The sequence below is a fragment of the Entelurus aequoreus genome, linkage group LG21 (assembly GCF_033978785.1).
Source record: "Entelurus aequoreus isolate RoL-2023_Sb linkage group LG21, RoL_Eaeq_v1.1, whole genome shotgun sequence".
Classification (NCBI taxonomy): Eukaryota; Metazoa; Chordata; class Actinopteri; order Syngnathiformes; family Syngnathidae; genus Entelurus; species Entelurus aequoreus.
In genome coordinates, this window is record NC_084751.1 from 42,741,557 (window position 1) to 42,766,559 (window position 25,003).

Consider the following 25,003-nt stretch of genomic DNA (forward strand, 5'->3'; position numbering starts at 1 on the left):
ACGCCACGAGGCGTCGTCACAGGCCCAGTGCGGGCTTTTCACGTTGTGTGACATGAATTGCAACGTGATTGACACATCGGCGGTGTGACTTTTAGCAATCGTCAAGGACGCTCTCGATTTGATTCCAACAGACTTTTTTCCCCCGCGATATGCGTAAGTCACGCTAACTCGCTCAATGCTGGCACGATCCAGGGTTGTCACCAACGGGCCAAGCAGGCTTTGGCCCGGCTCTGACCTTTCTGGATCCATGCCAGCCCAGCTGTGTTTGGACAGATCTGATCATCCACCTGCCTGTTTCATTTAAATTCTCAAACATGCCTTTTTTGTTTTACTTTGGACGTGCCTTCTTTCATCTGCCAACCACTAAGACAGATTACATATAAATGGGGACCTATAATTAGGGATGGACATTGATAAAAAAAAAAGGTCCGGTCCCGAATCCACTTTCGATTCAGTTCTTTGTCGTTTCTCTTATCAATTCAGATTTTTTTTTTAAATAAACAGATAACAAACAGGTAGATTCGCATGAACTTTTTTTAATTTACAGGTAACATGATCTTACAAAGCCAACAATGAGGTCTTAAGAGTGAAGTGAAGTGAATTATATTTATATAGCGCTTTTCTCTAGTGACTCAAAGCGCTTTTACATAGTGAAACCCAATATCTGAGTTACATTTAAACCAGTGCGGGTGGCACTGGGAGCAGGTAAGTAAAGTGTCTTGCCCAAGGACACAACGGCAGTGACTAGGATGGCGGAAGTGGGAATCGAACCTGGAACCCTCAAGTTGCTGGCACGGCCACTCTACCAACCAAGCTATACCGCTCCACTGTATAGCATGTTCGAAATAAACTTAATCCATAACCAAATGGACAAGTGATTGATGCGGAAGTGTCCCTCCCCCTCCATGTACATAGGGGGGCGGGGCTGTGGTTCACACACTCCGTCATCAAACACGGAAGAAACAATGTCTTAGTTTGAGGAAGTGGTCACAACAAAGCCATTTTCACCACAAACAAAGAGGTGTGTGTGAAGCAACAAAAACCCACTAAGCTCATGCTAGCTACTTTTTAGTAGAGAAAATGTTTTAAAAAAAGAGGCACTGCGAATAGGAAAATAAAACAACACTTTTAAAATAAATATAAGAAATAAATATGTTTCTGTAGAATTTACCAAAATAAAACATGTGCGGGAATTACACGAAAATGTAACTTTTTTTATTAACTGTGGAAGTCGCTTCCCAGCGGTCCCACTGACAGACACTTCAAAGGATCCAAGCTTGCAGGTTGTACCAAAGTTTTAATGCTCATATATTTTTATCAACAGTTTTCTCTCCCAGAACGGGACTTTTCAGTCACGTCCGTATCCTCTCTCTCCCTCTGCTCCCGGCCGCTTACTGTTAAAGACAACAGATGATTACCGTATTTTTCGGAGTGTAAGTCGCACCGGAGTATAAGTCGCACCTGCCGAAAATGCACAATAAAGAAGGGAAAAAACATATATAAGTCGCCCTGGAGTATAAGTCGCATTTTTGGGGGAAATTTATTTGATAAAAGCCAACACCAAGAATAGACATTTGAAAGGCAATTTAAAATAAATAAAGGATAGTGAACAACAGGCTGAATAAGTGTACGTTATATGAGGCATAAATAACCAACTGAGAACGTGCCTGGTATGTTAACGTAACATATTATGGTAAGAGTCATTCAAATAACTATAACATATAGAACAGGAGTCACCAACCTTTTTGAAACCAAGAGCTACTTGTTGGGTACTGATTAATGCGAAGGGCTACCAGTTTGATACACACTTAAATAAATTGCCAGAAATAGCCAATTTGCTCAATTTACCTTAACTCAATGTTATTATTAATAATTAATTATATTTACACTTAATTGAACGGTTTAAAAGAGGAGAAAACACGAAAAAAATGACAATTCAATTTTGAAACATAGTTTATCTTCAATTTCGACTCTTTAAAATTCAAATTTCAACCGAAAAAAAGAAGAGAAAAACTAGCTAATTTGAATCTTTTTGAAAAAATTAAAAAAAGAATTTATGGAACATCATTAGTAATTTTTCCTGATTAAGATTAATTTTAGAATTTTGATGACATGTTTTAAATAGGTTAAAATCCAATCTACAATTTTTTTTAGAATACTGTATATAACAAATTGGACCAAGCTATATTTCTAACAAAGACAAATCATTATTTCTTCTAGATTTTTCAGAACAAACATTTTAAAAGTAATTCAAAAGACTTTGAAATAAGATTTAAATTTGATTCTACAGATTTTCTAGATTTGCCAGAATATTTTTTTTGAATTTTAATCATAATAAGTTTGAAGAAATATTTCACAAATATTCTTCGTTGAAAAAACAGAAGCTAAAATGAAGAATTAAATTAAAATGTATTTATTATTCTTTACAATAAAAAAAATAAATTTACTTGAACATTGGTTTAAATTGTTAGGAAAGAAGAGGAAGGAATTTAAAAGGTAAAAAGGTATATGTGTTTAAAAATCCTAAAATCATTTTTAAGGTTGTATTTTTTCTCTAAAATTGTCTTTCTGAAAGTTATAAGAAGCAAAGTAAAAAAAAATAATGAATTTATTTAAACAAGTTAAGACCAAGTCTTTAAAATATTTTCTTGGATTTTCAAATTCTATTTGAGTTTTGTCTCTCTTAGAATTAAAAATGTCGGGCAAAGCGAGACCAGCTTGCTAGTAAATAAATACAATTTAAAAAATAGAGGCAGCTTACTGGTAAGTGCTGCTATTTGAGCTATTTTTAGAACAGGCCAGCGGGCTACTCATCTGGTCCTTACAGGCTACCTGGTGCCCGCGGGCACCGCGTTGGTGACCCCTGATATAGAACATGCTATACGTTTACCAAACAATCTGTCACTCCTAATCGCTAAATCCCATGAAATCTTATACGTCTAGTCTCTTATGTGAATGAGATAAATAATATTATTTGATATTTTACGGTAATGTGTTAATAAATTCACACATAAGTCGCTCCTGAGTATAAGTCGCACCCCCGGCCAAACTACGAAAAAAAACTGTGATTTATAGTCTGAAAAATACGGTAAGTCAACACGTACCACCTGTGAAATCTAATCACCTGCCAGCTGTGTCTCGCCGTCAGCACATGCCCCCCCGCCCCTGCCCGATGGTGCTCGTCCTCAGTACCATGGACAGCGGCGGTGACTTTTCCTCCTGCAGGAGGAAATTTTGTATTTTTTTTTTATTATCATAAACATATTTCACTTCACTTCACTTCACTTGAACCACGCAGACAAAAGTATCTAAAACGGCGTGCAAAAAAATGCATGAACGTTATGAAGACATTTTAAGTCCGAAAAGACGACATTCATTATAGATCCCTTTTTTAAAAAATTATAATATTAAAACATGAATGATGCTGAAAGGGTGTCACATGATTACTTTGTCTATTATGCCTAAAAGAAAAATACTTAAACATTAATTTGAAACCATTGTTTTCCTTTTTATGATCCTTTTTTTTGTCTCCTCAGCAAAACTCAGCTCCCATGTGTTAGAAAGCGATGTTGGCTGGTCCCATATTGGAACCATTTAAGCATGAAAATGACCATTTCGTGGTTGTTTAGCCATGCGGGGTTATTATGATGTCATGCAAATTCCCTGGTAGGGTTTCCCTCAAATCCGATAAATGCATAATGTTGCCCAAAACAGCTCATTGAACGTGAGCCGGGCTTGAAAGACGACACTCCACACAAGTGCACCTGAAGTGCTCGGCTTTGTCTTCGCATTAAAATCTGCTCACCGCCGATGTGATAAATGTGTCACCCTCTTAGACGCCTCCATTGCGTGCGTACTTAGTGATGAGAGGCTGTGGATGACACACCTGCCAAGCAAGAGTGGTTGAGATAACAATTGTGTCCTTTTTGTGGAGGAGGCATCTGGCATCGACACGCTGTTGTACGCTGAAATACACCCATGAGTGGTTAATGAGGCGTCTGAGGCGGAGTTTGTGATGAGGGGGTCTGTGTGTGTGTGTGTGTGTGTGTGTGTGTGTGTGTGTGTGTGTGTGTGTGTGTGTGTGTGTGTGTGTGTGTGTGTGTGTCTGGGTTCTTGTATTTCTACCCTTCTTGAGACATCAACAAAGAAAAGTGTGAGGACCGGTGAACAAGTTAGGACCAAAATCACAGAAAACCGTTGCCTCTAATAGAATGCCAAATACTAGAATCCGTGAACATTGCTCCAAAGTCAGGATTTTTTTTGCAATATTTTCTCGTAAAATTACTACTTTTTTATGTCAAAATATTACTTTTTAATGCAAAATGGTGACATTTGTCTAATAAAATTCTGACTTTTATCACAATGTTGCCGATTTTTTGTTGTTGTTTTTGTAAAATAGTGAATTTTCTTTTAGTAAAATGATGACTTTTGACATAATTTTTAGAGATGTCCGATAATATCGGTCTGCCGATATTTTCGGCCGATAAATGCGTTAAAATGTAATATCGGAAATTATCGGTATCGGTTTTTTTATTATCAGTATCGTTGTTTGTTTTTTTTTGTTTTTTTTTATTAAATCCACATAAAAAACACAAGATACACTTACAATTAGTGCACCAACCCAAAAAACCTCCCTCCCCCATTTACACTCATTCACACAAAAGGGTTGTTTCTTTCTGTTATTAATATTCTGGTTCCTACATTATATATCAATATATATCATTACAGTCTGCAAGGGATACAGTCCGTAAGCACACATGATTGTGCGTGCTGCTGGTCCACTAATAATACTAACCTTTAACAGTTAATTTTACAAATTCTCATTAATTACTAGTTTCTATGTAACTGTTTTTATATTATTTTACTTTCTTTTTTATTCAAGAAAATGTTTTTAATTTATTTATCTTATTTTATTTTATACATTTTTTTTAAAAGTACCTTATCTTCACCATACCTGGTTGTCCAAATTAGGCATAATGATGTGTTAATTCCACGACTGTATATATCGGTAGATATCGGTATCGGTTGATATCGGTATCGGTAATTAAAGAGTTGGACAATATCGGAATATCGGATATCGGCAAAAAGCCATTATCGGACATCCCTAATAATTTTGCCAAGTAAAATTCAGTTTATTATTATAATATTGCTAACATTTTAAAGTGTTCTATTTAAATTGTGACTTTTGTCGAGTCTTTTCATAAAATTGCCAAAATGTTAAGCTTTTCTTGTAAAAATTCTGACTGTTATTGAGTAATATTCCAACTTTTATCATAATATTGCACAAATGTTCCGTTTTTCTTGTAAAATTTTGACTTGTGTTGAGTAAAATGACGACTTTTATTATAAATATAATACTTTTTCTTGTGAAATTATGACCTTTTTCTTGGGAAATTCCAACTAATTTTTCACAACAATCTTTTTTATATTTGCATAGTATGTATACATTATTAATGTTCTAAATAAAAATCTTTATATATCAAGAAAGGGTGGTCTAAAGAGGGAGACATTTTTCGGAGGTCTCAGGAGGGTAACAAATACAAGGACGTGTGTTTGTGTGTGTGTGTGTGTGTGTGTGTGTGTGTGTGTTCTTGTATTTCCTTCTTGAGACATCAACAAGGAGATGTACGAGGACCGGGGAACAAGTTAGGACCGAAATCATGGTCCCAATACGGAAAACCGTTGCCTCTAATAGAGAGCCAAATACTAGAGTCCGTGAACATTGCTCCAAAGTCAGGATATTTTTTGGCAATATTTTCTCTTAAAATTATTACTTTTTTATGTCAAAATATTTCTTTTTTATGCAAAGTGGTGACATTTGTCATATAAAATTCTGACTTTTATCACAATGTTGGCAAACATTTTTTGTTGTGATGATGACTTTTGACATAATTTTGCCAAGTAAAATTTAGTTTATTATTATAATATTGCTAACATTTTAAAGTGTTCTTATTAAATTGTGACTTTTGTCGAGTAAAATTACGAGTCTTTTCATGAAATAGCTTTTCTTGTAATAATTGACTGTTATCGAGTAATATTCCAACTTTTATCATAATATTGCACAAATGTTCCGTTTTTCTTGTAAAATTTTCACTTGCGTTGAGTAAAATTATTTTTTATACAAATGTAATACTTTTTCTTGTGAAATTGTGACCTTTTTCTTGTGAAATTCCAACTCATTTTTCACAACAAGCTTTTTTATATTTGCATAGTATGTATATATTATTAATGTTGTAAATACAAATCTTTATATATCAAGAAAGGGTGGTCCTAAAGAGGGAGACATTTTACGGAGGTCTCAAGAAGGTAACAAATACAAGGACGTGTGTGTGTGTGTGTGTGTGTTCTTGTATTTCTGACCTTCTTGAGACATCAACAAGAAAAAGTACGAGGACCGGGGAACAAGTTAGGACCGAAATCACGGTCCCAATACGGAAAACTGTTGCCTCTAATAGAGAGCCAAATACTAGAGTCCGTGAACATTGCTCCAAAGTCAGGATTTTTTTTGGCAATATTTTCTCGTAAATGTAATACTTTTTTATGTCAAAATATTACTTTTTTATGCAAAATGGTGACATTTGTCATATAAAATTCTGACTTTTATCACAATGTTGCCAATTTTTTTTAGTAAAATGATGACTTTTGACATAATTTTGCCAAGTAGAATTCAGTTTATTATTATAATATTGCTAACATTTTAAAGTGTTCTTATTAAATTGTGACTTTTGTCGAGTAACATTACGAGTCTTTTCATAAAATTGCCAAAATGTTAAGCTTTTCTTGTAAAAATTGTGACTGTTATTGAGTAATATTCCAACTTTTATCATAATATTGCACAAATGTTCTGTTTGTCTTGTAAAATTTTGACTTGCGTTGAGTAAAATGACGACTTTTATTATAACACTGCCAAAATTCTGAGTTTTTCTTGTGAAATTGTGACCTTTTTCTTGTGAAATTCCAACTCATTTTTCACAACAAGTTTTTTTTATATTTGCATAGTATGTATATATTATTAATGTTGTAAATACAAATCTTTATATATCAAGAAAGGGTGGTCCTAAGAGGTAGACATTTTTCAGAGGTCTCAAGAAGGTAACACATACAAGAATGTGTGTGTGTGTGTGTGTGTGTGTGTGTGTGTGTGTGTGTGTGTGTGTGTGTGTGTGTGTGTGTGTGTGTGTGTGTGTGTGTGTGTGTGTGTGTGTGTGTGTGTGTGTGTGTGTGTGTGTGTGTGTGGTGCATTTTAGACAGGAGGTTCCCCTCACTATCCTAAACTTGGCATCTCCAGACCGTGCAAGTACGCCATCTGTAGTTCTTCGTCATAAAGCTGCTGTTCTCGTTTCAAGGCGGCATGAAATCATCTTAAATGTGCACATCCAGTGCTTGATTACCAACAGCCACAGAGCACAAAATAACGACAAATAAACTAAACTAAAAAAGTAAGAGAAATAATGTTTATCTACACCAGGTGTGCCCACACCTTTCAGCTACTTTTCAATTGACCAAGTGGAGGGGATCTACTTCATTCATATATATCATTTATATATAAATATATAAACAGCCCACTACCTATAATATGGGCTTTTTAAACATAAGATCATTGTCTTCCAAAACGTTATTAGTTAATGAGGTCATTAGAGACAACAATCTTAACGTCATTGGTCTCTGCGAAACCTGGCCCAAACCAGACGATTTTTTTGCGCTGAATGAGGCATCTCCTCCTAATTATACGAATGCGCATATTGCTCGTCCCCTTAAAAGGGGTGGAGGGGTCGCACTAATATACAATGAAAACTTTAACCTTACCCCTAACCTAAATAATAAATATAAATCGTTTGAGGTGCTTACTATGAAGTCTGTCACACCGCTGCCTCTGGAGACACTTCTGATTTAGGGCTATATAAACAAACATTGATTGATTGATTGATTGATTGATTTATGAAAGAGACATTTTTGTGAACAAGTTACATGTGTTTAATGATAATACAAGTATGTTTAACACATATGGATTCTAATGTTGTCCTGATACAAATATTTTGGTACCGGTACCAAATTTTTTTCAATGTTTTTTGCTACTTTTCTAAATAAAGGGGACCACAAAAAATTGCATTATTGGCTTTATTTTAACAAAAAAATCTTACGGTACATTAAACATATGTTTATTATTGCAAGATTGTCCTTTAGTAGTAAGTAAACAAACAAAGGCTCCTAATGTAGCCGTTGACGTATGCATTAACATATTGCGTCATTAATCTACCTATTATTTTGATTTTGGTGGTCTCGAATCCAATAATTGCATTTTATTGTATGTCAGCTTGTAGCAGAATAAACATGTTATATTATATAATCAAAGTATTTGTTTTGATGTGTCTCATTTTGGTCAAAATATGTTTTAGTTGCCAAAAAAAAAAGCATACTTTATTCGTATGACTGACAATGTGTTTGTTTTTTCTCCAGGTAATATCCACTCTGTCGAGGATCTCCCATCACAGCATTGCACAAATCAAAGGAATCAGGTAAATCTTATTTCTAAATAGCATTTATTATTCCATAATAGAGAGAAATTATTAGAGTATTCACACTTCTACGCACTACCGCTGCTCATTTTTGGCTAATACACTGCACATATAACGACATAAGGCCAATTAGCGAGTGTCATCTTGCTCGCTAAAATATATTCCACAGTAATTTTCACCTGTCATTCAAACAAGGGTGATACATTTATCCAAACATGTAAATTAGAGTTATACGTCCTGATGTGTGTTGCTGTCTAAGTCAGACGGCGCCATTTTTCTCACACAATAATGAAAAAAAAATGTTTTTTTAATTCTCACTGCTCTTTCTGCTTTAAAATAAGCTTCTGATTACTCTTCGTTTTTTTAAACTTATATACTTGATGTGTCTGAACATCGTGTACATCACATGTGTCGAACTCAAGGCCCGGGGGCCAGACGTGGCCCCCCCACTTAATTTATTTGGCCCTCGAAAGCCTGGAAATAATATTGTGGAAGACTTGCTCTTCCGGGTTCTTCAGACCACCAATTATGGACATGACCGCCTCGTTCATCTTTCTGAACAATGATTTATTTTGCAATAAATGTTTTTTGTGTTCGTTTTCAGTCATTTCTGTCCGTCTCGCCCCCTCACTCTCGTTCGTGCTCGGGTTTTCTCTCCACCATCAACAACCCCTCTCCTTCCCGGCTGCTGCTCTTTAACAGAGCGACCGGTGATTAGATAAGCCAGCCCAGGTGGGCCATCTACGCACCTGTCGGTAATCTCGAAACCGGTCCTGGCACACCCGCGTCGCTGCAGGTCCGCAGGCCACGCCCCACCCCCTCACAAATATGTATCAATAAAGTACTGTAAATTTTCTTACTAAATGTATTATTTCTTAATATTTTGGTAGAAAAAAAAAATGTACTCCTTGTAATCGCAAATTATGTTAACTTAAATATTAGCCTAATTAAGCAAAAATATATTACCGAACATTCAAACCATTTTTTAAAGAGAAATAAATACTAACAATAGTGATTTCAAATCAAGTTATCCATTAAATTGTGCTTTGTAAAAGTAGCAAAATTGTGAAATTTACTGTGGTTTTTACAGCATTTTTCTCTAAATGAAAAAAAACAGTACTTTTTTTTTTTTTACTTTAATAAACTGTGGTGGCATTTACAGTAATACACCGAAAAATCTACAGTTGTTGATTTGCGATAAAAAAAACAACAAACAATTAAAATGGCAGCTTAGGTGCCAAATTTTTACTGTAAAATTGCAGTTTTTTTTATTCACAGTAGAAAAACAAATGTACATTTTACACTAAAATACTGGCAACTGAGCTGCCTTTTTTTAACCATAAAAACAGCAGTACTGTTTTTCCATTTACAGTAATATACACTACATTTTGAGGTGAAATTATTGCAACTTACCATATTTTTTTTACATTTTAGTTTAAAAAATCTACTAATAAAAATGCATGAATAAAATTGTGTCATAATAGTATTCGCTATTAGACGCGGGCCCTCTGGGGCCAAACATAACTGCGATGTGGCCCTCAGTGTAAACGACTTTGACACCTCTGGCGTAGACATCGCACCTATTAGGCGGAAATGAAGGCGCTACATAGAACGCCAGCTCAGGTCTCTTGCCTTTAATAAACACACACTCAACCTGCTGACTTCTGACTGTTGACATTGACTGTTTGGCTGCGAGGTGACAAAATCGATGCTTGTTTGACTGCACTGGAAACTAATCTCTGTCCTCTAAGCACACATTTAGAGCACATAATTTTATGTGGACCACAAACACCTGGATATAAGTTGGAATGCATCAAAACATTTATTTTTGAGTTTGTACCGGGCCGCACAAGAATTTTTTTTTTTTTTTTTTTTAAATTAAATCAACATAAAAAACACAATATATACATTATATATGAATATAGATCAATACAGTCTGCAGGGATACAGTCCGTAAGCACACATGATAGTATTTCTTAATGAAAAAAAAAAAAAAAAAAAAAAAAAAAAATGTAATTTCACCCTCCACCCCATTCTGGGTGTCTCATTCAGTAAGAAAATTTAAAATACATTTTTTAGCATTCAATCAGACATCCTTGTTAGTTTTTGTGTTCGTGTTCCTAAAAATCCGATATACCGGCCCCCCAGACAAATTTTTTTCCTCTAAATTTGGCCCTCCCGAGTCAAAATAATTGCCCAGGCCTGCAATAGAACATGTGATTTCTAAGATTGGTGAATAAAAGTTTGTGATATCTCGCTTTTTGTACCCCCTAATTTTTATATGCTTCAGTTTTCGACTTACGGTATTTTTCGGACTATAAGTCGCTCCGGAGTATAAGTCGCACCGGCCGAAAATGCATAATAAAGAAGGAAAAAAACATATATAAGTCGCACTGGAGTATAAGTCGTATTTTTTGGGGACATTTATTTGATGAAATCCAACACCAAGAATAGACATTTGAAAGGCAATTTAAAATAAATAAAGAATAGTGAACAACAGGCTGAATAAGTGTACGTTATATGTGGCAAAAATAACCAACTGAGAACGTGCCTGGTATGTTAACGTAACATATTATGGTAAGAGTCATTCAAATAACTATAACATATAGAACATGCTATACGTTTACCAAACAATCTGTCACTCCTAATCGCTAAATCCCTTGAAATCTTATACGCCTAGTCTCTTACGTGAATGAGATAAATAATATTATTTGGTATTTTACGGTAATGTGTTAATAATTTCACACATAAGTCGCTCCTGAGTATAAGTCACACCCTCGGCCAAACTATGGAAAAAACTGCAACCTATAGTCCGAAAAATACGGTACCTAGAAATTGGGTTTCATTTCCTCTTTCAATTTCTATTCCGTCTATTTGTATTTGTGTTTGACTTTCTCTTCTACTGTTACCAAAATAGCATTTTTTTTGTTTTCCTGAGATTCAAAGATAGTCTGTTTTTGTCAAACCATCTTTTTAACGTGTTCATTTCTTCTGTTATTATTTGTGTTAGCTTCTGTGTGTTCTCTCCTGAACAAAACGCCGTTGTATCATCCGCAAATAATACTAACGTGAAATATTTTTGTAACTTTGCAAATGTCATTTATATAAAGATTGAATCATTTTGGTCCTAGTATTGATCCCTGAGGTACACCACAGGATATATTTAGCATTGTACCGTATTTTTCGGACTATAACAGTTTTTTTCATAGAAGGCTAATTGATGATTAGAAAACCCTTGTGCAATCATGTTCACACATCTGAAAACAGTTTAGCTCGTTACAGAAGCTACAAAACTGACCTTCCTTTGAGCAGATTGAGTTTCTGGAGCATCACATTTGTGGGGTCAATTAAAGGCTCAAAATGGCCAGAAAAAGAGAACTTTCATCTGAAACCCGACAGTCTATTCTTGTTCTTAGAAATGAAGGCTATACCACAAAATTGTTTGGGTGACCCCAAACTTTTGAACGGTAGTGTGTATGCGCACTAATTGACTGAAAAGGAGCACACACTTGGTGCGATGATGTCATGTTATCAATGGAAAAATGCATTTTTAGACAATATGATTTGCCTGAGCGGCTAGGAGACCCCGAGAGTAACAAGCGGTTGCCTTGTTGCCTTTCCATTAAGAACAATAAATTAGTTTTTAGTATAAGTTTGCTGGTTTCAAGAAATGTAATGCCGAGCGCATATCATTATGTCAAGATAATGGCACTAGCATTTACTTTATTCAAGAATATTTTTCAACATATTGAGCAAAAAGGTCTCTCTTTTTTTTCTACCAAGAAAATTGCACTTGTTATTAGTGAGAATATACTTATTTTAAGGTATTTTGGGGTTCATTGAGGTTAGCTAATTTTACTTGTTTTGGAAAGTCTTGACAAGCCGAATTTTCTTGTTCTATTGGCAGATCATTTTGCTTAGTTCAAGTAAAATACCCCTCATTTTTGTATTTTTTGTTCTTGTTTTTGAACACTGACTTTTTGCAGTGTACACCACAGGATATATTTAGTGTTGTAGATGTGTGTTCGCCTAGCTTCACGTATTGTTTCCTGTTCGTTAAATAACTTCAATTTTAATCAATAAAAATGGCAGAACTTCCAAAAAACAGCAGTTCTTATGTAAGAAGATAGGATAGATAAAAATCCAATTTGGGCTACTTCCCCCATGGAGAAACACAAGCCACACACACAAAAATGGACAAAAGGATGTTGCATATCTAAGTATTGCAACTCTGCTGGGCATAGGAGCAATGTAGTACATGCATAAATATTTGATGTGTATGAAACAGAATTATATCCTAATCTTAGGTTTTTTTGCATGTTTAAACCAACACGAGTGACAATATAGTCGCCATAATAGGATCCATGACTGTATTGAGTGAGGTCACATTAGCTCCTTGGCCCGGAGAAGACCTGTTAAATGTTACATGTCACAGGTCAGTGGTCTGATTCCTATATATGTGTGCACTGTGGACTTATTCCTATATATGTGTGCACTGGTGCATGACAGTAGCCTGGGGTGAAACATGTTAATATGCATTATGTATTGATGGATAGAATCAGCTCCTCATTTTGTGCTTTAATGTTCAGGGAAAAAAATCATCTAATGTGTTACGTTCTAATTTAGATTCTTATAAATGACCGTGTATAAAACAGCACCATTGGAAAATGTTATATTCCTTTATCTCTCTGCATATTTACCATGGATGAGTTGTAAGTCTTATGCTTGCATTGGAATGAATTGTAGAACATACCGAGACCTTGGACTTCATTGTGATATCATACCTTGAAAAAAAAATGTTACCTTGAAAATCAGTTTATGCCTTGAAAATCAACTTTTACCTTGAAAAAAAAAGTTTTACCTTGAAAATAATTTTTTACTTTGAAAATAATTTTTTGCCTTGAAAATCAGTTTTTGCCTTGAAAATCAATTTTTACCGTGAAAACATTTTTTTTTTTACCTTGAAAATAATTTTTTACCTTGAAAATAATTTTTTACCTTGAAAATCAGTTTTTGCCTTGAAAATCAATTTTTACCTTGAAAACATTTTTTTTACCTTAAAAATAATTTTTTACCTTGAAAATCAGTTTTTGCCTTGAAAATCATTTTTTGCCTTGAAAATCAATTTTTACCATGAAAATCAACTTTTACCTTGAAAAAAAATGTTTTACCTTGAAAATAATTTTTTAATTTGAAAATGTTTTTTTTACCTTGACAATCAGTTTTTGCCTCGAAAATCAATGTTTACCTTGAAAACATTTTTTTAACCTTAAAAATCATTTTTTACCTTGAAAATCATTTTTTACCTTGAAAATCATTTTTTGCCTTGAAAATCAACTTTTACCTCGAAAAAATTTTTTTACCCTGAAAATCATTTTTTACCTTGAAAATCACTTTTTGCCTTGAAAATCAATTTTTACCTTGAAAACATTTTTTTTACATTAAAAATAATTTTTTACCTTGAAAATCAGTTTTTGCCTTGAAAATCATTTTTTACCTTGAAAATAATTTTTTACCATGAAAATCAACTTTTACCTTGAAAAAAATGTTTTACCTTGAAAATAATTTTTTACTTTGAAAATGTTTTTTTACCTTGAAAATCAGTTTTTGCCTCGAAAATCAATTTTTACTTTGAAAACATTTTTTTTAACCTTAAAAATAATTTTTTACCTTGAAAATAATTTTTTACCTTGAAAATAATTTTTTGCCTTGAAAATCGACTTTTACCTCGAAAAATTTTTTTTACCCTGAAAATCATTTTTTACCTTGAAAATTAACTTTTACCTTGAAAAAAATGTTTTACCTTGAAAATCATTTTTTACTTTGAAAATCATTTTTTACCTTGAAAATCATTTTTTACCTTGAAAATCAGTTTTTGCCTTGAAAAACATAGTTTTACCTTGGGACCATGGAGGTCGACTGCTGCTATGAAGGGGAATCAAGCGGTAGTGAAGGCGTGGGGTGGGGGAGGGGTTGTGTGTGTGTATATGCCCATTGTCTTGGGTGTGTTGATGTAGTGTCCATAGGCCTGGAGCCGTTCTGCATGCAAGCAAAAGTTTGACTCCAGGTGTCGTTGGGGAGGGAGGGAGGTCAAAAGCGTCCATCATTGAGGTGTCCTCGGGGATGTTTTCAGAACAGCCTGCTCCTGTTGTTGGAGCATCAAGCCCATTCGAGGGAGTCAAATCGTAGATTAGGATTTTTGTTTTTCCGCGAGCAGACATTACAATGGCTTGTCTGTTCTATTCGTCCATGCTGGCCCTCATATCCAATTTTTCCCCTACCAGCTTTTTCCATGATGTGATCCATCTTGCGATTCAGTTCAGAAATCGCCCCAGTCTGTAATCCCGCAGCCCGGCCCAATCCTTCCATTGCGAGTTTCGATGACGTCCACCGTGCAACGAGCTACATTCACAGGCAGTCCCATTATAATGTGTTTAAAAGCGAGGACGAACAGGGAGCACCTGGAAATTAATTTATGGGAAACAATCTTCATTTTAGAAATACAAATTGAGATTCAAGCATTAAAGCAGTTCTTTTATTTTGAAAAACATACATTCTCCTCTAATGTTCATTGATCGCATTAGCCCTTTTTTTTAAAGGTCTTCTTCCATTCTTGAAGTTGTGTTTAGGTGAGGTCATTGCATCTAATGACTCACTCCATAACCCTCACCAACATTCCTCCAATACTGACGTCAGCAATAGGCTAATAATTAGAAGAGTCTAATTATTAGCCTATTTCAAAAGGGGATGAAGAGTTTCATGAGAAATGTACTTAAAAATCATACTAAAAGTTAATTAAACAAACCACTAATAATTAGCGGCCGTAAAAGAGCCATATGCCCGCTCTTAATAAGCCCTGAGGGGCACATTTTCCAAACAAACGGCGTTTAGCCACGCTGTCCTCCACATGCTGGATGTTTGCCGTTAAAATGCTTTATGCTGCCATAATTCTCTATAACGGGGGGAAAGGCTCGAGGTTGGATGGTGGATCTTTTAAAGGCTGTGTCCACACAAACACGGAGACTTTCAAAAAAGATAAAATAATCTCCGTGCACATAAATAGTGTTTCAAAAGTGTCTTCATTAACACACATTCTCTGGCTGTCATGTAGTGAAGTGAAGTGAATTATATTTATATAGCGCTTTTTCTCTAGTGACTCAAAGCGCTTTACATAGTGAAACCCAATATCTAAGTTACATTTAAACCAGTGTGGGTGGCACTGGGAGCAGGTGGGTAAAGTGTCTTGCCCAAGGACACAACGGCAGGATGGCGGAAGCGGGGATCGAACCTGCAACCCTCAAGTTGCTGGCACGGCCACTCTACCAACCGAGCTATACTGCCCCCATGTACATTTGGTCCAATCAGAGATGCTCATAAAGATCAATCAATCAATCGATCAATGTTTATTTATATAGCCCTAAATCAAAAGTGTCTCAAAGGGCTGCACAAGCCACAACGACATCCTCGGTTCAGAGCCCACATAAGAGTAAGGAAAAACTCACAACCTAGTGGGACGTCGATGAGAATGACTATAAGAAACCTTGGATGCAATGGACGTCGAGTGGGTCTAGTATAATATTGTGAAAGTCCAGTCCATAGTGGATCTAACATAATAGTGAGAGAGTCCAGTCCATAGTGGATCTAACATAATAGTGTGAGAGTCCAGTCCATAGTGGATCTAAGATAATAGTGAGAGTCCAGTCCATAGTGGATCCAACATAATAGTGAGAGTCCAGTCCATAGTGGATCTAACATAATAGTGTGAGAGTCCAGTCCATAGTGGATCTAACATAATAGTGAGAGTCCAGTCCATATTGGATCTAACATAATAGTGAGAGTCCAGTCCATAGTGGATCTAACATAATAGTGTGAGAGTCCAGTCCATAGTGGATCTAACATAATAGTGTGCGAGTCCAGTCCATAGTGGATCTAACATAATAGTGTGAGAGTCCAGTCCATAGTGGATCTAACATAATAGTGAGAGTCCAGTCCATAGTGGATCTAACATAATAGTGAGAGTCCAGTCCATAGTGGATCTAACATAATAGTGTGAGAGTCCAGTCCATAGTGGATATAACATAATAGTGAGAGTCCAGTCCATAGTGGATCTAACATAATAGTGTGAGAGTCCAGTCCATAGTGGATCTAACATAATAGTGAGAGTCCAGTCCATAGTGGATCTAACATAATAGTGAGAGTCCAGTCCATAGTGGATCTAACATAATAGTGTGAGAGTCAAGTCTATAGTGGATCTAACATAATAGTGAGAGTCCAGTCCATAGTGGATCTAACATAATAGTGAGAGTCCAGTCCATAGTGGATCTAACATAATAGTGAGAGTCCAGTCCATAGTGGATCTAACATAATAGTGTGAGAGTCCAGTCCATAGTGGATCTAACATAATAGTGAGAGTCCAGTCCATAGTGGATCTAACATAATAGTGTGAGTCCAGTCCATAGTGGGGCCAGCTGTTGACCATCCGGAGTGGAGACGGGTCAGCAGCGCAGAGATGTCCCCAACCGATGCACAGGCGAGTGGTCCACCTCGGGTCCCGACTGTGGACAAATGCCACGAACTGACTTGGTAGCATTAAAACACCTCTGTTCATCAATATAGTCATATATTACATGTATGTACAGTAACACCATAATAAATAATATAATATATGTTATATAAAATATGTATATATATATATATTTACATATATATGTGTGTGTATATGTGTATATACTGTATGTATGTGTATGTATAAATGAATACATGTATAAATACATGTATATGTTTATATATACAGTCGTGGTCTAAAGTGGCTGTCTTGACTTTCCAATCGTTTCTACAACTCTTATTTTTTTGTGATTGAGTGATTGAAGCACATACTTGTTGGTCACAAAAAAACATTCATGAAGTTTGGTTCTTTTATGAATTTATTATGGGTCTACTGAAAATGTGAGCAAATCTGCTGGGTCAAAAGTATACATACAGCAATGTTAATATTTGCTTACATGTCCCTTGGCAAGTTTCACTGCAATAAGGCACTTTTGGTAGCCATCCACAAGCTTCTGCTTGAATTTTTGATCACTCCTCTTGACAAAATTGGTGCAGTTCAGCTAAATTTGTTGGTTTTCTGACATGGACTTGTTTCTTCAGCATTGTCCACACGTTTAAGTCAGGACTTTGGGAAGGCCATTCTAAGACCTTAATTCTAGCCTGATTTAGCCATTCCTTTACCACTTTTGACGTGTGTTTGGGGTCATTGTCCTGTTGGAACACCCAACTGCGCCCAAGACCCAACCTCCGGGCGGATGATTTTAGGTTTTCCTGAAGAATTTGGAGGTAATTCTCCTTTTTCATTGTCCCATTTACTCTCTGTAAAGCACCAGTTCCATTGGCAGCAAAACAGGCCCAGAGCATAATACTACCACCACCATGCTTGACGGTAGGGTTGTTGTTCCTGGGATTAAAGGCCTCACCTTTTCTCCTCCAAACATATTGCTGGGTATTTTGGCCAAATAGCTAAATTGTTGTTTCATCTGACACCAGACACACACACACACACACACACACACACATACATACATATATATATACATATATATATATATATATATATATATATATATATATATATATATATATATATATATATATATATATATATATATATATATATATATATATATATATATATATATATATATATATATATATATATTGTTATATCATACCTTGAAAAAAAAATGTTACCTTGAAAATCAGTTTTTGCCTTGAAAATCAACTTTTACCTTGAAAAAAAATGTTTTACCTTGAAAATAATTTTTTACTTTGAAAATAATTTTTTACCTTGAAAATCAGTTTTTGCCTTGAAAATCAATTTTGACCTTGAAAAATTTTTTTTTTTTACCTTGAAAATAGTTTTTTACCTTGAAAACATTTTTTTTTACCTTGAAAATAATTTTTTACCTTGAAAATCAGTTTTTGCCTTGAAAATCAATTTTTACCTTGAAAACATTTTTTTTTACCTTAAAAATAATTTTTTACCTTGAAAATCATTTTTTACTTTGAAAATCATTTTTTACCTTGAAAATCAGTTTTTGCCTTGAAAATAAATGTTTTCCTTGAAAAAATTATTTTTACCTTAAAAATCATATTTTACCTTGAGAATCATTTTTTGCCTTGAAAATCAATTTTTACCTTGAAAACATTTTTTTTTACCTTAAAAATAATTTTTTACCCTGAAAATAATTTTTTACCTTGAAAAAAGTTTTTTGCCTTGAAAAGAATTTTTTACCTTGAAAATCAACTTTTACCTTGAAAAAAATGTTTTACCTTGAAAATAATTTTTGACTTTGAAAAAATGTTTTATCTTGAAAATCAGTTTTTGCCTTGAAAATCAATTTTTACCTTGAAAACATTTTTTTTTTTACCTTAAAAATAATTTTTTACCTTGAAAATGATTTTTTTACCTTGAAAATCATTTTTTACCTTTGAAAAAAAAAATAAAAATAAAAAAAAAAAATATATATATATATATATATATATATATATACATATTATATATATATATATATATATATATATATATATATATATATATATATATATATATATATATATATATATATATATATATATATATATATATATATATATATATATATATATGATCCTGTAACTACTTGGTATCGGATCGATACCTAAATTTGTGGTATCATCCACAACTAATGTAAAGTATCCAAACAGAAGAATAAGTGATTATTACATTTTAACAGAAGTGTAGCTAGAACATGTTAAAATGGAAAATAACCAGATATTAACAGTAAATGAATAAGTAGATTAATAATGTTTTTTTTTTACAGCTTGTCCTTTATAATTTAGACAAAATAATAGGTGTATAAATGACACAATATGTTACTGCATACGTCAGCAGACTAATTAGAAGCCTTTGTTTGTTTACTTACTACTAAAAGACAAGTTGTCTCGTATGTTCACTATCAGATTGCAATTATAAACATATGTTTATTTTTTGTTAAAATAAAGCCAATAATGCCATTTTTTTTGTGATCCTCTTTATTTAGAAAAGTATTAAAATACATTTTGTTACCGGTACCAACATATCGGTATAGAGACAACCCTACATTGCACCTGTGAAAGGTGAAAAATGACGGTGCACAATTGTGATGTCATTAGACGGGGACAAGCCATAACTCAGTTTTATCCATCCACACGCACACAATCAAGATCTCTTCATTTTTTTTTTTTAAATGAAGAGATCTTGGCTCTACTTTTAGAAAAAATACTCTTCCAGACCCTCAAGGTTGCTGTCTTAATCACAGAAAATTACCTCGCGGTGTCAAAAAAATGCTTACAGGAAGCTCTCCATTGATCTTGAAAGTGACCAGTGAGCTTGGTTAAACCTCCTGGAATCTATGCCTCAGACTTGTCCATCGACTTTTTCTTGTCTCATCTTTGATGTCAGCTCAGTGCATCGTGGCCCGGGTGCTGGATGTGTCCATCACGGCATCCACCTCCAACTCCAAGGTTTTCTTTTGGCCTGTTGCCAACTTCTCCTACTACGGTGCTAAACTAAACATTAGCCAGATGGTCAAAAATAATGAATGGAATCTAATTCAGGTCGTGTTTATTACTAAATGGACTTCATACTCCGTTGTAATATTTCGAGGTGTAATGGTTTGTTGCATCCAAGTGGGAGTTTTTTTTCTTAAAAAAAAATCCAGAATTGCAACAATTCCAAGCAACACCGTCATCATCATCATCATAATTAGCAATCTAAACATCTCGTAGGTTGACTTTCTAATTTAGAAATTTTTCATTGGACTTAGACTTCCTTTTATTGTCATTCAAATTTGAACTTTACAGTACAGATAAGAACAACATTTCGTTGCTGTGGATGACTCGCATCTCAGGGTTCCTCGGACCACCAATGACGGACATGACATGACATGACATGAGATGACTTTTTCAATAAACATCCTTCTCTGGTCGCTTTTCAGCACTCGCCTCTTCTCCCCGTCTCGCTCTTCCGGTAGCTTTTCAGCCTTCCGCGTCCTCGTCTCCGTCTCACTCCCGCTCAGGTCGGGTTCGTTCCCGGCCATCCACTCCGACTTCACCAACCACGTCCTTCTCGGTTGCTGCCCTTTTATACAGTGACAGGTGATGAGACAACTGCGCCCGCTCAGGTGGGCCATCTACGCACCTGTCGCCCATCTCGGAGCCGGCCCCGGCGCGCCCCGCCTCGCTGCAGGTCCGCAGGCCACGCCTCCTCACAGTTGCATTAACTCGTTGCAGTGCAGGATAAAAGAGCAATAAGGTGCAGATATAAATAGATTTACTGTACAGATAAATATATTGCATATGCATCCACGTTAATGGATGTATGTTATATTGTCTTTATATTTCAGCGAGTTAATACTTTTTTTGGGGGGGAATTGAGAATTGGGGAATTTATTGGCATAAATTCAGGTGGGTGTGGGTGAATCTGCATATTTTTGGTTAAAATCACTCATCACCATTACTTTTAATTCTACTTTAAATGATGCACATGGTTATTTGTTGATACTTTCTGGATACTTTATAACAAACGTTGTGTGTTGAAACAACTTTGTAAGAAGAAAAAAAGAGAAGACTCAAACAAAGGGATTGAAAAAAATACTTGTAACAAGAAAATATCTACAGAGCCAGAAAATAAGTACAACATGTAAAAGTAAAATCTAATTAAATTTAATGTCTTTGTGCAGTAGTAAAAAAATATATACACAAAGGAAACTATAACTTGCTACTCAAGAATGTACAACAATTAAATACAATATATACAATAAATATAACCATAGAGAAAATGTTTATTTAAGCCTGTGGAGGTTGCCCTCCAGTGGGTTCCTCAGACCACCAAATACTGCCACGAGAGCCCGGATCAGGGTTACAACACTGTTTTATTTTCACAAATTCGTGCAGGGGTTTTGCTTTCCAGCAAACTCTCTTTTTCCTGTCCGTGTCTCTCTCGCTCTCACTCCAGCTCCAACAACGTGTCTCATACCGGCTGCTGCTAATAAAGGCGACAGGTGATTAGATAACAAGGCCCACCTGGGCCATCTACGCACCTGTCGCTGTCTTCGAGGCCGGTCCTGGCACACCCCGTTCCGCGGCAGGCCCGCAGGTCACGCCCCCCTCCACAAAGACATTTGTATGCACCTTCAACACTTAAGACCAGGGGTCCCCAAACTACGGCCCGCGGGCCGGATCCGGTCCCCCAACATCCAAAATCCGGCCCACAGGAAGTCCCAAGTAATTTTATTGTATTATTTTTCTTTTTTTAATCTTTCCTTTCTAATCCATTTTCTACCGCTTGTTACTCTTGGTGTCTCCTATATGTATATGTATGTATATATATATATATATATATATATATATATATATATATATATATATATATATATATATATATATATATATATACAGCCTGGCCCCCGGCCAAATTTTTTTAACCCAATGCGGCCCCTTGCTTAAGACCTTTAGTATGTGGAATTAAATTATGGAATGGATTAAGCAAAAAGTAAACTATGTAATACTATAATCCAATGTAAGAAACTGTTCAAACTCAGTGTTTTCAAAGTACAAAAAAAAAAGAATCCTGACATTTTGAACCTTATTTAAAATTAGACAATAAACATCTCATTATGTAAATCATATTTTGATTAATTAGTTATGTATGAGAACTGCTGTATTTATTATTGATGGTTTTAAATTGTGTTACAAATTGAGAGTATGCATGTTCGAAATTAACTACATTAACGTCCGTCCTCCTAATAGAAAAAACTGTTACCAAGTTTGAGTAAAAAATGGCGTGCATTCAAGCAAAACATACAACAATGTTTGAGTGTGACATTCTGACGGAGAAATTGCATTCCTGTCCAAATATTTTTAAAGTGAATTTAAATTATGCAAGCCAGCAATTTTCTGCAATTAATCTCGATTCAACATAGTGTAATTACCGTATTTTCGGACTGCAAGGCACACTTAAAATACTTTCATTTTCTCAAAACTCGACAGTGCGCCTTATAACCCGGTGCGCCTAATGTACGGAATCAATTTGGTTGTGCTTACTGACCTTAAAGCTATTTTATTTGGTACATGGTGTAATGATAAGTGTGACCAGTAGATGGCAGTCACACATAAGAGATACGCGTAGACTGCAATATGACTCAAGTAAACAACACCAAAATGTTATATGTTCCATTGAAAATATAGAACATTACACACAGCGCTTAAGAATCTATCAAAATGTTTTAGTAGGACTTTGGTAAGCTATGAAGCCGCATTGCTGATGGATTGTACTGTGCTTCAACATAGGACTATTATTATGGTGTGTGTATAAGGTAAGACATATTATCTGGCGTTTTGTTTTGCAATATTATGCAAAAGCAACTTTTCTTACCTTCTGGTACCTGCTGATCTGTATTTTGGATCTGAATATATCCTAAAAATGTGTGCGTTCCTGCCTTTGTAGTCCGTGCCGACACTGTAGTCGATAAGCTTCTTCTTTTTCTCTATCTTCTTGTTATGTGACATTCATCCTCCACTGTTGCCATTTCTAATATAAAGTAGTGTAAAGTTCTTACTTATATCCGTCAGTAAACTCACCATGAAAGCGCTAAAACATACCGGTGTATTGATAAGTGTGACCAGAAGATGGTAGTCACACATAAGAGATACGTGTAGACTGCAATAAAACTCAAGTAAACAACACCAAAACTTTAAATATTCCATGGAGAATATAGAATATTACACACGGCACTCAAAAAGCTCTCAAAATGTTTTAGTACGACTTTGAAGCCGCACCACTTGATGGATGGTCATAATAATAATAATAATAATAATAATAGATTTTATTTGTATAAAGCACTTTATATTGAGTAAACAATCTCAAAGTGCTACAGTGTATTACCAAAAAAATAAAATAAATAAAAAAAGATAATAAATAAATAAATAAAAATAAAAACTAGAACAGCCAAATAGTTATAGCTAGTATACACATATCTAAAAAAAAAGGCGTTTTTAAATAGAAGGGCTTTTAAGCCTTTTTTAAAAGCATCCACAGTCTGTGGTGCCCTCAGATGGTCAGGGAGAGCGTTCCACAGACTGGGAGCGGCGGAGCAGAAAGCCCGGTCTCCCATTGTCAACGCATTATGGCTGTCGTACTCAGAAGTATGAGAATTATTATGGTGTGTGTGTATAAGGACCGCAAAATGGCACATGAGCTGGCGTTTTGTTTTGCAATATCATGCAAAACCGACTTTTCTTACTTTCTGGTACCTGCTGATCTGTTTTGGGGATCTGCATAAGTACTGATAATTTGCGCATGTCTGCCATTGTAGTCCGTGCTGACTACGTAGTTGATAAGCTTCTTCTTTTTCCTCTATCTTCTTGTTATGGGGCATTTCTAATATAACGTAGCGTAACATTCTAAGTGATATCTGTCAGTAGACTTGCTATGAGAGCACTAAAACATACCGGTGTAGTGAGTTTACATTATGCACCCAAGGAACTTTAGTTATTAGAGAGTTCCGGTCGGACGGTTTTTCACGGGACACATTTCGGGCGTTGTTGTTGCACTAGTGAGCCACGGATGAGGAGATGCTGCTCCGTTATTGATTGAAGTAAAGTCTGAATGTCATTAAAACAGTTAGCGCCATCTTTTGACACTTCTTCCACTCCCGTCCTTGCACGCTGTAAATGGTCTGTAAAACATCATCCATGCAACATGTTGACCAAAGAACCACCATTACATGTTATGTAGACCACAAGGACGTGTTTTACATTTAGAAAAAAAAAATCATAATATGACCCCTTTAATGTGCCCTATAATCCGGTGCGCCTTTTGTATGAAAATAGACCTGACTAGACCCACTCATCGGCAGTGCGCCTTATAACCTGGTGTGCATAATGTAGAGAATAATTCTGGTTGTGCTTACTGACCTCAAAGCTATTTTATTTGGTACATGGTGTAATGATAAGTGTGACCAGTAGATGGCAGTCAAACATAAGAGCTACATGTAGACTGCAATATGACTCAAGTAAACAACACCAAAATGTTATATGTTCCATTGAAAATATAGAACATTACACACACCGCTTAAAAAATCTATCAAAATGTTTTAGTACGACTTTGGTAAGCTATGAAGCCGCACCGCTTGATGGATTGTACTGTGCTTCAACATAGGAGTATTATTATGGTGTGTGTATAAGGTAAGACATATTATCTGGCGTTTTGTTTCGCAATATTATGCAAAAGCAACTTTTCTTACCTTCTGGTACCTGCTGATCTGTATTTGGGATCTGCATAAATTCTAAAAATTTGCGCGCTTCCGCCTTTGTAGTCCGTGCCGACCCCGTAGTCGATAAGCTTCTTCTTTTTCTCTATCTTCTTGTTATGTGACATTCATCCTCCGCTGTTGCCATTTCTAATATAAAGT

At 35.2% G+C, this 25,003-nt stretch overlaps 1 protein-coding gene across 1 annotated transcript in view; it reads left to right on the forward strand.

Annotated features, from left to right (window-relative positions):
• LOC133638755 (guanine nucleotide exchange factor VAV2-like) overlaps positions 1 to 25,003 on the forward strand; it is a 608,063-nt gene that overhangs the window by 415,637 nt on the left and 167,423 nt on the right. The window contains 1 exon segment of the mRNA XM_062031682.1: positions 8,458 to 8,516. Coding sequence (XP_061887666.1) covers positions 8,458 to 8,516 — 59 coding nt within the window.